The 14,341-nt window shown below is 44.0% G+C and overlaps 1 protein-coding gene across 2 annotated transcripts in view; it reads right to left on the reverse strand.

The window, feature by feature from the left end:
• Positions 1–10,004: 10,004 nt before the first annotated feature.
• The window catches only part of GEMIN5 (gem nuclear organelle associated protein 5), a 49,418-nt gene continuing 45,081 nt past the window's right edge, over positions 10,005–14,341 (reverse strand). For both annotated transcript variants that reach the window (XM_002816110.5, XM_009241222.4), the window contains exons 26-28: positions 13,434–13,935; positions 11,513–11,609; positions 10,005–10,908 (exon numbers count right to left, since the gene is read on the reverse strand). In XM_002816110.5, coding sequence (XP_002816156.2) covers positions 10,741–10,908; positions 11,513–11,609; positions 13,434–13,935 — 767 coding nt within the window. In that variant the 3' untranslated portion in view covers positions 10,005–10,740. The remainder of the gene's footprint in view (positions 10,909–11,512; positions 11,610–13,433; positions 13,936–14,341) is intronic.

Genomic DNA, 14,341 nt, shown 5'->3' on the forward strand with positions numbered 1-14,341 from the left:
CATCCAGGCTGGAGTGCAGTGGCATGATCTTAGATCACTGCACCCTCACCCTCCTGAGTAGCTGGGACTACAGGTGCATGCTACCATGCCCAGCTAATGTTTATATATTTTTAGTAGCGACGGGGTTTCACCATGTTGGGCAAGCTGGTCTCAAACTCCTGACCTCAAGTGATTTGCCTGCCTTGGCCTCCCAAAGTGCTTACAGGCATGAGCCACCGTGCCTGGCTTGTAATTCTTTTTTTTTTTTTTTGAGACAGAGTCTTGTTCTGTCACCCAGGCTGGAGTGCAGTGGCATGATCTTGGCTCACTGCAACCTCTGCCTCCCAGGTTCAAGCAATTCTCCTGCCTCAGCCTCCCAAATAACTGGTGCCAGAAACAATCAGTTCCTCTTCAAACTTCTTTGTTTCTTTTGGCAACTAATGTCCTTTCACATTGCTAGAAAAGATACATTCTTGTTCTCTAAACAAGCCTTTCCATCTTTGCCATGCCTAAACATGCCCAAATATGCCTTAACGGACAATCCCTCCCTCCCCTCCTTTCTTTACAAGTTATGCATTTAGGCCGGGCACAGTGGCTCACACCTGTAATCCCAGCACTTTGGGAGGCCGAGGCGGGTGGATCACAAGGTCAGGAGATTGAGACCATCCTGGCTAATACAGTGAAACCCCGTCTCTACTAAAGACACAAAAAATTAGCCGGGCATGGTGGCTGGCGCCTGTAGTCCCAGCTACTCGGGAGGCTGAGGCAGGAGAGTGGCGTGAACTCGGGAGGTGGAGCTTGCAGTGACCCGAGATCGTGCCACTGCACTCCAGCCTGGGCAACAGAGAGAGACTCAGTCTCAAAAAAAAAAAAAAAAAAAAAAGTTACGCATTTAAATGTTTCAGTTTACCTTGTTTGGAAAAGTTTTACCACTCCTACCCCTTCTTCCCCGTCTACCCTATTTGGAAAAATTTCAAGTTTTAGCCAATCAGGTTAGCTTAAATTGTGTGGTCCGACTCCAGCCAATGGGGAAAGGACACAGAAACAGAAGCTGCATTAGGGATAAAAACCTTTCTCCTTTGTTCAGTGTGCTCTTGCAATCATGACTGGTGCAGGCAGCACCCTTCTGCAGACGTAAATTTGCCTTGCTGAGAAGTCTTTTGAGTGCTCATTTTCTTTGCAACTCCGAGCTCTTATTTCCAACTATTTGGGGGCTCGTCTGGCATCCCATTCTCCTCTAGGGAAGGGTCTCTGATCACCTCTCATGAGGAGATGCGTCCTGCTGCCTCACTGCGATGTCCTCAGGAGTAAGGAATCAAGACCCACCCGGTGTGATGAATAAACCTGGACTCTCAGCAATGAAGGAAGAAAAGGCCTACAAATACCTTGGCAACCAGGTCACTCTGCACACACCAAGGTAAGAAAAGCTGCAGGGGCGGTGAAGTACTTCCTTGGTGGTCAGGACATCCTGGAGGTTGAAAGCGTGTGAATAAGATGCACAGCTGAGTGCGAAGCAAGTGTGGAGTCTGGATCTGTGGTTCCACGGTCACCTCATATGGCTTAGGGCAGCTTTCCTGTCATGAGGCTTATACTGATCCACCAACGCTAAGAGGGACCCAAATTCCCGTGAGGGAAGTGGCCGGAGAAGGACGAAACAAAAGTAGGGGAGTGCAAGAAACCTCCAGTGACAGGGGAGGGGTTGAACCTTCAGGGAAAAGGGGGCAAGAAATCTCTCATAAGAGAGGTTGAGCCACACACTCAGGAAACTCAGGGAAACACCTAAAACTTCCAGAATGGGAAATACCTCAAGCAGGACAGGAAATAAAAAGGACAAGACAGACAATAAAATTCCCTCTGATAGCCCTCTAGATCTCATGTTAACATATTGGAAGGATAATGAAAGGACCAAACACAAGAAAAAGCAACAAATGATAAAATATTGCTGTTTTATTTGGACCAAAGAACCTATCCTCAAACCTTCAGTCTTTTGGCCCAAAGTTTCGATCTAGTGAGGATTGGATTTGTCAGCTTTTAATAGGGTATGTCAATAACAAAAGTCCTGTCTCCCAGGAGGAAATAGACTATGCCCTGTGTTGGTGGTGGGGGCCTGTCCTCTATTCCCTAAAGGATACAGGGGACAAGCCAGAAGCTACTTCTCAAGAAATTAATATCCCTCATCCCAAAAAGTCAACCGACGCGTGGGACCCCTTAGACCACCTTCCCCCACCAAACACCACTAACTTACTTCCCTCCCCCTCCAGTAGCTGCAACTGCCCCAGACCCTTCCCCAGCTCACTTTGTTTCTTCCCCTTATAATCCTGACTTGTGGTCTCCCCAGCCTGAATGCCCTTCCCCAGGAAGACTTCAATGTGAGATAGAACAGTGTAAAAAAGATATCCAAAACTTTCCTTTCCCCACTACCTCCAGAGACTCTGCTCCAACGATCTTTCCCTTAAGGGAAGTGCCTCTAGGAGGGGGCATTGGTTTTGTGAATGCCCTGTTAACCAGTTCAGAAGTCCGAAGCCTAAAAAGTGCTCAAACCACTCTTAGATGATCCCTATGGAGTAGCAGATCAAATTGATCAATTTCTAGGACCCCAGTTGTATACTTGGACTGAGTTAATGTCCATCCTAGGCATCCTCTTTTTGGGAGAGGAAAGAAGCATGATCCGCAGGGCCACTATGACGGTTTGGGAACGTGAACACCCCCTCAGTCGTAATGTCCTTGCAGCTGAACAAAAGTTCCCAGCCCAAGATCCTCAATGGAATAACAATGTAGCCCATTGAGGGAATATGAGAGATCTTAGAAATAGGATAATTAAAGGGATTCGGGAATCAGTTCCTCGAATTCAAAATATACCAAAGCTTTTAATATACAACAGGGAAAGGATAAAGGACCTACGGAATTCTTAGAGAGGCTTAAAGAGCAAATGAGGAAATATGCTGGCCTAGAATTAGAAGACCCCCTTGGATGAGGAATGTTAAAGCTCCATTTTGTCACCAGATATTACAAAATTACAAAAGATAGAAAATTGGAAAGACCATCCCATAGAAGAGCTTTTAAGAGAGGCCCAAAATGTATATGTACGGAGGGATGAGGAAAGGCAAAAGCAAAAGGCAGAGAATTGGGTTTGAATGGATTGAAGGTATCATATCCCTACCTCTGCCAGAAACAAAACAAGAGCTCAGAAAATTTTGGGGATTGGTTGGATACTGTTGCCTATGAATTGACTCTTATGCCTTAGAAACAAAACTTTTGTACCAAAGACTCACCCAAGAAGAGCCAGACCCCCTTCTCTGGACTCTAGCGGAAATCAAACAAGTAGAAAAGTTAAAACATTTACTAGTGACTGACCCTGTTCTACCTTTACCCTCCCTAGAACAGCCATTCCATCTTTTTGTCAGTATAAGCAAAGGAGTGGCTTTAGGGGTACTCACCCAAGAGCACGGGGGCCACTGGCGACAACAGCCTTGCTCAGGGAGGAAAGCAGAAAATTAACCTTTGGGGGAAAACTCATTGTTAGCACACCTCACGAAGTCAGAACTATCCTCAACCAAAAGGCAGAAAGGTGGCTTGCTGACTCAAGAATTTTAAAATATGAAGCTATCCTGCTAGAGAGAGATGACCTGACACTAACCACTGACAATTCTCTAAATCCAGCTGCTTTTCTAACCAGGAATCCAAACCAAAAGGTAACAGGGAACCCACAACCAATGGAACCTGAGCATAAATATTTAGACCTAATTAGTTACCAAACCAAAGTTAAGACTAGACTTATGTGAAACTCCTTTTCAAACAGGGAAACATCTTTTTGTAGATGGTTCCTCCTGGGTAATAGAAGGAAAAAGGGATTACAGATACTCTGTAGTTGACAGAGATACCCTCACAGAAATAGAATCAGGAAGATTACTCAATGACTGGTCTGCACAGATGTGCCAGCTATTTGCTCTAAATCAAGCCTTAAAATTTTTACAAAATCAGGAGGGAACAATTTATACTGACTCCAAATATGCCTTTGGAGTAGTATATACCTTTGGAAAAATCTGGACTGAATGAGGCCTTACTAACAGTAAAGGTCAAAACCTAGTCCACAAGGCCGGGTGTGGTGGCTTGTGCCTGTAATCCCAGCACTTTGGGAGGCAGAAGCAGATGGATCACGAGGTCAGGAGATCAAGACCATCCTGGCTAACACAGTGAAACCCCGTCTCTACTAAAAATACAAAAATTAGCCGGGAGTGGTGGCAGGTACCTGTAGTCCCAGCTACTCGGGAGGCTGAGGCAGGAGAATGGTGTGAACCCGGGAGGTGGAGCTTGCAGTGAGCCGAGATCACATCACTGCACTCCAGCCTGGGCGACAGAGTGAGACTCTGTCTCTAAAAAAAAAAAAAAAACCTAGTTCACAAAGAGTTAATAATACAAGTATTAGATAATCTTCAGCTTCCTGAGGAAACAGCTATTGTTCATGTCCCAGGACACCAAAAAAAACCCTCTCCTTTGAAAGTCGGGGAAATAATCTAGCCGACCAAATAGCCAAACAGGCTGCCTCTTCCCAAGCTACACCCATTTTTCATTTAACCCCTCATCTTCCCCCTTCCACTGCACTTCCCATCTTCCCCCATGCAGACCAGGAAAAACTAAAGAAATTAGGAGCTGAGGAAAACTCAGAAGGAAAATGGGTATTACCAGATGGAAGAGAAATGTTACCCAAGCCTCTTATGAGGGAAATACTGACACAACTTCATCAAGGATCTCATTGGGGTCCTCAAGCTATGTGTGATGCAGTCCTTAGAGTCTATGAATGCACAGGAATATACACCCTCACTAAGCAAGCAGTGGATGGTTGCATAGTGTGCAGAAAGACTAATAAGCAAACCCTAAAGAGGCAACCTCCCAGAGGAAGGAACCCACTGTCAAGGCCATTCCGAAGTGTCCAGGTTGACTATACTGAAATGCCCCCAGTAGGCCGCCTCAAGTATTTGCTAGTAATAGTAAACCACCTCACACACTGGGTAGATGCCATCCCCTTCCCAAGCACAACAGCCAGTACTGTGGTCAAAGCCCTGTTATAACATATCATACCCAGGTTTGGACTAACAGAAAACATTGATTCAGACAATGGGATCCACTTCACTGCATACATCATTAAAGGACTAATCCAGGCATTAGAAATAAAATGGGAATATCCTATTCTTTGGCATTTGTCCTCATCAGGGAAAGTAGAAAGAATGAATCAAACTTTTAAAAATCACCTAACCAAGTTAATCCTGGAAACTCGGTTACCATGAACAAAACGCCTTCCCATTGCCTTACTCAAAATCCAGACTGCCCCTTGAAATCACCTTGGCCTGTCCCCTTATGAAATGCTTTATGGGTTGCCTTACCTAAATTCCACTACTGACCTTTCTACATTTGAAATGAAAAATCAGTTTCTCAAAAACTATGTATTTGGTCTGTCTTCCACCCTTTCCTCCCTCAGGATTCAAGGCCTCCTAGCGCAAACACCACCTCTCAAATTCCCAGTCCACCAACATCAACCTGGAGATCACATCCTTATCAAAATCTAGAAAGAGGGAAAGCTTGAGCCCACCTGAGAAGAACCTTACCTGGTGCTCCTAACAACTGAGACAGCAGTCTGAACTGCTGAAAAGGGGTGGATCCATTATACCCAAGTCAGAAAGGCACTGCCCTCTCCAAAGCCATGGACTGTCGTCCCAGGGCCAACTCTCACCAGAGTAACATTAAAGAGAAAAGCCTAATCTGTCTTTCTTTCCTCTTCTCTTTCCCTTAGCTGCCTCTCATCTTATTATTAACATAACTAGGTCAAGCTCACCCCAAACCCAAAGCATTACTTTCAATGCTTGTCTTGCCATGCCCTGAGGGAATCTCCAAAGTCAGAGACAGCTAGCCTCCTAGAAAAGCTCTGCCCATCCACTCCTTCCAAACCCAGCACCACCTATAACCTTTGCAATCAACAACCATGAGCCTTCCAGGGGTTATGATATAGTTGGGGAGCTGTTATCTGGACTACCAAATATCAGGGCTGGACCTCCTCAGAAGGCTGCACCACCCTAAAATCCTACCTCCACTTCACCAAAGGAACCACCCCCTCAAATTGCCAAATCCACCAGTGCAACCCAGTACTTTGTACTTCTCTCTATTCTTATCCCCACCTCCACCGACCCTAACCCCACTTGTCTTTATGGCCTAGGAATGGATGTCACTGGAAAATACCCCATAGGCTCCTTTAAAATAGGTTTCATTGGCTGGGCGTGGCGGTTCACACCTGTAATCCCAGCACTTTGGGAGGCCGAGGCAGGCAGATCACAAGGTCAAGAGATTGAGAACATCCTGGCCACCGTGGTGAAACCCCGTCTCTACTAAAAATACAAAAATTAGCTGGGCATGGTGGCACATGCCTGTAGTCCCAGCTACTCGGTAGGCTGAGGCAGGAGAATCACTTGAACTTGGGAGGTGGAGGTTACAGTGAGCCGAGATTGTGCCACTGCACTCCAGCATGGCGACAGAGACTCTGCCTCAAACAAACAACAACGAAACAAAAACAAAAAAAGTTTTGTTAATCCTTCTCCGTCTTCTACCAACTCGCCTCCCCCACGCCTACCAAATCAAACCATTTTTCGTTTCTTACCTAATAATAAAAAAATAGCCATAGTAGAAGTCAAGGACCTAAAGCAAACCTTAGCCATAGAAAGTGGATATCAAGATGTTAATGCCTGGCCGGAATGGATTAAATATTCCATTCACACCCTAAATAAAAGCGATTGTTACCCTTGTGCAACAGGCAAGCCAGAAACCCAAATTGTTCCCTTTCCACTTGGATGGATCTCCAACCAACAGGGCATGAGCTGTATGGTAGCTCTCTTCCAAAACCCCACAGCCCAGGGCAATAAGGCATGCTAAACTCGCACTGCTATTCCCGGAAGTTAAAGGCCCGGTAGGTCAGCCCCCGAGGGCCTCCGATTAACAATGTAAATTTTACATGTCTCTCACCACAGGGGGAAAATTTGACATTCCTTGGAAGCCTAATGGGATGCAGTGAGTCCAAGCCTTTTCAGGAGCTAACCAATCAGTCTGCCCTTGTTCATCCCTAAGCATCCGGATGTATGGTGGTATTGTGGTGGGCCACTATTGGGTACTCTGCCAAGTAACTGGAGGGACACTTGCATTCTAATCCAATTGGCCATCCCTTTCACCCTGGCATTTCACCAACAAAACAAAAAGAACAATTGTTAAGAGCAGAAGTTCCCCTTACATGTCCTTTGACCCTCACATTTATATAGATGCCACTGGAGTTCCATGAAGGGTGCCAAATGAGTTCAAAGCCCAAAATCAAATAGCTGCAGGATTTGAATCTATATTGTTCTCATGGGTAACTGCAAACAAAAATGTGGACTGGATAAATTACATTAACTATAATCAACAATGGTTTGCTAATTATACTAGGGATGCCATTAAAGGAATAGCTGAACAATTAGGCCCTACCAGCCAAATGACCTGGGAAACAGAATAGCCCTGGATATGATATTAGCTGAGAAGGGTGGGGTCTGTATCATGATTGGAGTCTAATGCTATACTTTTATCCCCAACAACACAGCCCCCGATGGAACAATTACAAAAGCCCTAGCAAATGAATTGGCCAAAAATTCTGGAGTAAATGACCCCTTCTCTAATCTCATGGAAAAATGGTTTGGCAAATGGAAGGCACTCATAACCTCAATCTTTACCCCCCTTGCAATTGTTATAGGTGTACTTATTCTTGTAGGTTGCTGCATTATACCCTGTATTCGTGGATTAGTGCAAAGACTCATAGAAAAAGCTCTCACCAAAACCCCTCTTGCTTCTCCCCTACCCTACTCAGATAAGCTCCTATTCCTAAGTGACCAAGAGGAACAATAAAGTCAAGATATGTTAAGGAGACTTGACGAGGAAGAACTACCAAGTCAAGAGGGGGAAATTTGCCAAACAATCAGTTCCTCTTCAAACTTCCTTGTTCCTTTTAGCAACTAATGTCCTTTCACATTGCCTTAATGGACAATCCCTCCCTCCCCACCTTTCTTTACAAGTTACACGTTTAAAGGTTTCAGTTTACCCTGTTTGGAAAAGTTTTACCACTCCTACCCCTTCTTCCCCGTCTACCCTATTTGGAAAAATTTCAAGTTTTAGCCAATCGGGTTAGCTTAAATTGTGTGGTCCGACTCCAGCCAATGGGAAAAGGACACAGAAACAGAAGCTGCATTAGGGATAAAAACCCTTCTCTCCTTTGTTCAGTGCACTCTTGCGATTGTGACTGGTGCAGGCAGCAGCATCCTTCTGCAGACGTAAATTTGCCTTGCTGAGAAGTCTTTTGTTTGAGTGCTCATTTTCTTTGTGACTCTGAGCTCTTATTTCCAACACTGGGATTACAGACATGTGCCACCATGCCCAGCTAATTTTTGTATTTTTAGTAGAGACGGGGTTTCTCCATGTTGGCCAGGCTGGTTTCGAACTCCTGACCTCAGGTGATCTGCCTGCCTCGGCCTCCCAAAGTGCTAGGATTACAGGTGTGAGCCACTGTGCCTGGCCATAATTCATTTTAAAAATGTTATTTATTACTTATAGAGATGGGAGCTCGCTATGTTGCCCAGGCTGGCCCTGAACTACTGGCCTCAAGCAATCCTCCCACCTCAACTTCCACAGTATCCAGAGTACAGGCATGCACCATAGCACCAGGCTACTGAGTGCAATTCAGCCCCTCCATATATACTGCTAAATGTTGGTCTCAAATATATACTGCCTCCATATATACTGCCCAGCTGGTCTCAAACTCCTGTCCTCAAGTGATTCACTTGCCTTGGTCTCCCAAAGTGTTGGGATTACAGGCATGAGCTACCACACCCAAACTCAAATAGTAAATCTTGTTCTTACCAAAGCAGTAATTGAGGAGTGAGCAGGACTCCTCCACCCACAGGTAATGCTTCCAACAGATCACAAAGGAATTTAGAATTCTAGTTTAACAATATTGCTCTTTACTCAAGTGGAAGGGAGTATATATTTTTTCCACCTCTGTAAGTAAAGTTCATTTTAGCAGTTGGTAGAACTGGTGTCCAGTTTTCTACCTAGCCATGCCTATGTATGTCTTTGCAATCAAGAAAGATTCTCCATCCCTGGTAACAAAGCATCGTCTTCCTAAAGTTCACTTAACTGTATGAAGAACTGCGAGGATCTAAATTCTACAGTATTTCCCTTTGTAGAGTTTATTAAACTCTAATGCTAGGCACATACACGTCTTTGAAAACTGCCTCAAACTTTTTCCTTCCTGGGACTTCCTGTAAATGAATTTCATTCTTACTGTCCCAACAACCCCAATCCTAGGAATTAATTGAAAAATAAACTATAAACGTGAGCAGAAAAGCCTTCACAATGAATCCTAGAGAAAACAGTTCAATTATCTGAAAGGAGTGTTCCTTCCCACACCCATGCCAGACTCTGAATTTTCCCAGGCTAGCAATTGTGACATTACAGAAACATCTGCTCCTGACACTGTTCAACTGTTTAAATAACCAAGGAGGAGGAAAAAAAAAGATTTTTTTTTTTTTTTTGAGATGGAGTCTCGCTCTGTAGCCCAGGCTGGAGTGCAGTGGCGTGATCTCGGCTCACTGCAAGCTCCGCCTCCCGGGTTCCCGCCATTCTCCTGCCTCAGCCTCCCAAGTAGCTGGGACTACAGGAGCCTGCCACCGCGCCTGGCTAATTTTTTTGTAGAGACGGGGTTTCACCGTGTTAGCCAGGAAGGTCTCAATCTCCTGACCTCGTGATCCGCCCGCCTCGGCCTCCCAAAGTGCTGGGATTACAGGCGTGAGCCACCGCGCCCGGCCCGGAGAAAAAAGATTTATAATTAAATAGTATTTAGGGTCCCAATAGTCGGAGTCCAATAATCCAAAGGTCATCTATGCAAAATCAGGAATATGCATTTTTCTCCAAAGAGTATCTTCGGCTTTAATCTGATTCTCAAAAGGATCCTATGATCCAAGAAAGTTTAAGAACCATTGAAACAGTAATTTATTCCTGAGCTATTTGACTGCCATCAATCCATTTGTTATAAAACTGAAGGGAAAACACACATTTGAATCACTTCTTCTAAGCTTTAGTAAGTGATCTGTTCAAATAAGCAATTACATAAAAGAATAAAACCAAATTTCCAACCTAAAATTCTGACAGGAGAGTCAACATGATGGTTAAGGCCTATTTCATATTCAAACTTCAATCTATGAAAGAGTAGAGAGAGAAGGGTCTCCTCTTTCAAATTAAATATTATAAAAACAATTAAAAAAAGGTATCAATAGTCCTAAAATGCAGCAACTCCATCTCAAACAAGCATGACACATTTCTGATCAGATGAAATATTTATAAAGGTAGCTTGTGTTTTAAGCATGTAACACTTTGGGTGACGACAGAAGTTTCTCCTCTTTGGGTGAAACCTGCCTAAGGCTGTAGAGATGACCAACACTCTGCAGGTGTTAGTTCTGAATAACTACTGCGGGCTTTTCATGATCTTCCCTCCAGTAGGAGACCAAAATTGAGTCTAAAGTCAGATCCACCGTGTCTATGGGTAGGCAGGGTTGATTCAAACTTAATCCTCATTTGTATTCTTTTGGATTACTGCAAAAACATCTAGGGACCAGAGTGAATGTCTGGTGAGGCATAACTGCAGAGGTGAAAGATGTCAAACATTTTCAATTTGGCAGTTTCTTCAAGGTGTGTGAAAATTCACATGCAGAAGGTCTGGCGGTGTCTTCTGTAAGTTTTCGTGTTGCCGTATTTCTGAAGGAGCTCTTGGGCCCGCTGCTGCATTTCCTGTGCCAGACAGCCAGGAAAGTGGGACCTGATGAGAAGCAGGACGAGGCAGCACTCCAGCACATCTGGGAAGGGCCAGGCCTGAAAGATGATGACATAAGGATGAATGAGGAAGCATTTGCAAAAGAGCCACAAACACCTGCACAGAAGGCACCAGTCACTCAGGTTCATCTACAGACACTTCTTGGACACAGCTGAGCCAGCTCTCTCCTAAGGCAATGTCCTGTCTTTCTCTTCAACAGTTACTCCAAGGAGAAATGACACTCAAAACTGGGATGGCTACTGGGATGTCCTTCTCAATGGCACAATCTCTTTCTACAGCCCTATACAAATCAACCCTTAAAAGTGGTGCTTCTATTAATATTTGGGCCCACAGCCAAAAAGACCTGTCCATCTGTAAGCTATCTAATACATGGCACCAATTTAAATTTTACTTCTTACCTATTAAATTTATTTGGTTTCTCTGAAGACTGAGGTATAAATTTACTTGTGTGATCAATAATGCTACTCTCACAAAACATTCTAGCTAACCAAAGTTATTGGATTCTAAATTCTTAAGCACATATGAATGGGTAGAGATTTTAGAAACTGAACAGAGAGGCAGCTGACCTTTATAAGAATGTGGTATAGTTGAGCGATAACACAAAAAGTGATGCTTTACCAAATGAACTGCTTTAACTCTTACCTTAATGCTCTCAGGAAATTTCACCATTCTCTGATTTGCCTCTGTAAGCCTTTTGGTTAATTCAGGCAGAGAAAGTGGCTCATTTTTTTCTTCTTTACTAGTGAAAAAAATAAAAGGTGTTAAGTTGTATGTCTTGCCCTGGGTAACATTTTTCTCCCATTGTTTTTACTGTGGTAAAATGTATATAACATAAAGCTTACCATCTTAGCCATTTAAAAATACATAGTTCAGTGATTTTAAATAAATTCATAATGTTGTGAAAAACATCCCCACCATCCATTTCCAAAACTCTTGTCGTTTTGTAAAACTGAAATTTTATACCCATTAAACATTAACTTCTCATTCTGCTTCCCTTAGCCCCTGTCAACATTATTCTACTTTCTGTCTCTATGATTTTAACTATTTTGAGTAGCTCATATAAGTGGAATCATATAGTGTATGTCTTTTTGTGACTGGCTTATTTCACTCAGCATAATGTCCTTCCTTCGTAAGGCTGAATGACATTTCATTGTATGGATATGGCACATTTTGCTTATCCATTCATCTGTCAGTGGATACTTAGGTTGGTCCCGTGTTTTGGGTATTATGAATAATGCTGCTATGAACACAGGTGTGCACATATTTCAGACCCTGCTTTCAATTCTTCTGGGTGTATACCCAGCTGTGGAAGTGCTGGGTCCTATGGTCATTCTATTTTACATTTCTGGAGGAACTGCTGCTATACTGTTTTCCACAGTGGCTGCATCATTTTACATTCCCACCAACAGGCACAAGGGTTCCAATGTCTCCGCATCCTCCCCAACACTTGTTCTGCTTCTCTGATAGTAGCCTAATGGCTATGAAGTGCTGCTTCACTGTAGTTTTGATTTGCATTTCCCCAATGATGAGATGTTGAGCATCATTTCCTGTGCTTACTGGCTTTTTAGAGAAATGTCTACGCAAGTCCTTTGCCCATCCTTGAATTGGATTATCTTTTGTTATGCCTGGGTAGCTTTTACCTTTTTTTTATTTTTAAAATTTTTAAAAAATTTAAACTTTTGCCTATGACACAGCCCTCAGGAGGCCCTGAGAGCATATGCCCCTGCCTGGGTAACTTTTATCTCATTTTATAAATAAAATTCCTTTGTCACCTGACTTCTTAAAATTTAATTTTTTTTTTTTTTGTAGAGACAGGGTCTGTCAACCAGGCTGGTATGAGTGGCACGATTGTATCTCACTATAGCCTCGAACTCCTGGGCTTAAGTGATTCTCCCACAGCCTCCTGAGTAGCTGGGACTACAAGTGCATGCCACCACAACTGGCTAATTTAAAAAAATTAATTTTCCTAGAGACAGGGTCTCAGTACGTTGCCCAGGCTGAACTTGAGCTCCTGGCCTCAAGTGATCCTCCTGCCTCAGCCTCCTAAGTAGCTACAGGGTACATGCCACCACACCTGGTTATTTTATTTGTATTTTTTGAGATGAAGTCTCCCTCTGATGCCCAGGCTGGAGTGCGTTGGTGCGATTTTGACTCACTGCAACCTCTGCTGCCCAGGTTCAAGCAATTCTCTGGCCTCAGCCCCCCAAATAGCTGGGATTACAGACATATGCCACCATACCCAGCTAATTTTTATATTTTTAGTAGAGACGGGGTTTCACCATGTTGGTCAGGCTGGTCTCAAACTCCTGACCTCAAGTGATCCGTCCACCTTGGCCTCCCAAAGTGCTGGGATTACAAGCATGATCCACTGTGCCCGGCCTTTTTTTTTTTTTTTTTTTGTAGAGACAAGGTCTCGCTTTGTTGCCCAGGCTGGTGGTGAACTCCTGGGCCAAGTGATCCTCCTGCTTCAGCCTCCCAAAGTGCTGGGATTATAGGCATGAGCCACTGTTCCTAGCCAGCAGGGTTATTTTTCATTCCGTCTTGTACTTGCCTCAGTACTTACCATTGGCTCTGAGAACTGCAGAGGGGCTGCTCTGCTTCTACTTCTTGTTCATTCTTATCAGGACCATTTGCTGTGGATTTACAGAGTTGACTCTTCTGGTGTTGGCGGATCATTTCTGCCAAAGTCTCTTGGACTTCAGCAACGGTTCTCTGTGAGTTTTGGAGACTGGCATGCTTTTCTGAAAAGAGCTCCTTAAAAGTACTCAGCATTCGCTCACCTTCTTCTGTGAGTCTCAAGTCTAGTTCTGAAGGCCTGTTTGGCTCTGGCTGAGAAGTTTCAGTGTCCGTTTCTTCAGTGCTGGCAGTGTCTAACTGCTGGCTTGTCTCAACAGAGAGTGTTCTGTGACCAGCCCTTACCCAGACACTGGAATTTGGGCAAGGCCTGGAGAGAGACCACCAGAATTCATACAGACGCCCATAAAGAAAAAAGGCCTCCAAACTTTTGAAAGCTGGTGTGGCAGGGGATTGATGGTCCCCCAACTTGTCTCTTAGGTGGTCACAGCCTAGGAAAAGAGGAAAAAGATACTGGGTCATGCATTTCTCTAGTTGCCAGAAATCTGGCTTCCTGCCCTTATGTTCTATTTCTTATCACCCAAGAAGCAGACCCCAGGAAAAAGGACAACAGTGTGATCCACGGGGCCACATGCCTTTCCACCAAGAGCCAACTGGAGGCTAAACATTTCCTGGCTTGGGACAATGTTCTCATTACTACATCCTAGGAGTCATTCAAAGCATGACAGAGTATTCCATTTGTACTACTGAAGGCTCTGGGGCCACAATGACAAATCACACTGTCTCTCTGAAAAATCACAATGATTTAGTTCAGTGACTGACTATGCAGCCCAAGGAATGTCTATCTTTTTGCTGTTATTTTCTGTTCTTACTAACATGTAACTACATTCCTATTTC

The sequence above is a fragment of the Pongo abelii genome, chromosome 4, assembly GCF_028885655.2.
Source record: "Pongo abelii isolate AG06213 chromosome 4, NHGRI_mPonAbe1-v2.0_pri, whole genome shotgun sequence".
NCBI classification, from domain to species: domain Eukaryota; kingdom Metazoa; phylum Chordata; class Mammalia; order Primates; family Hominidae; genus Pongo; species Pongo abelii.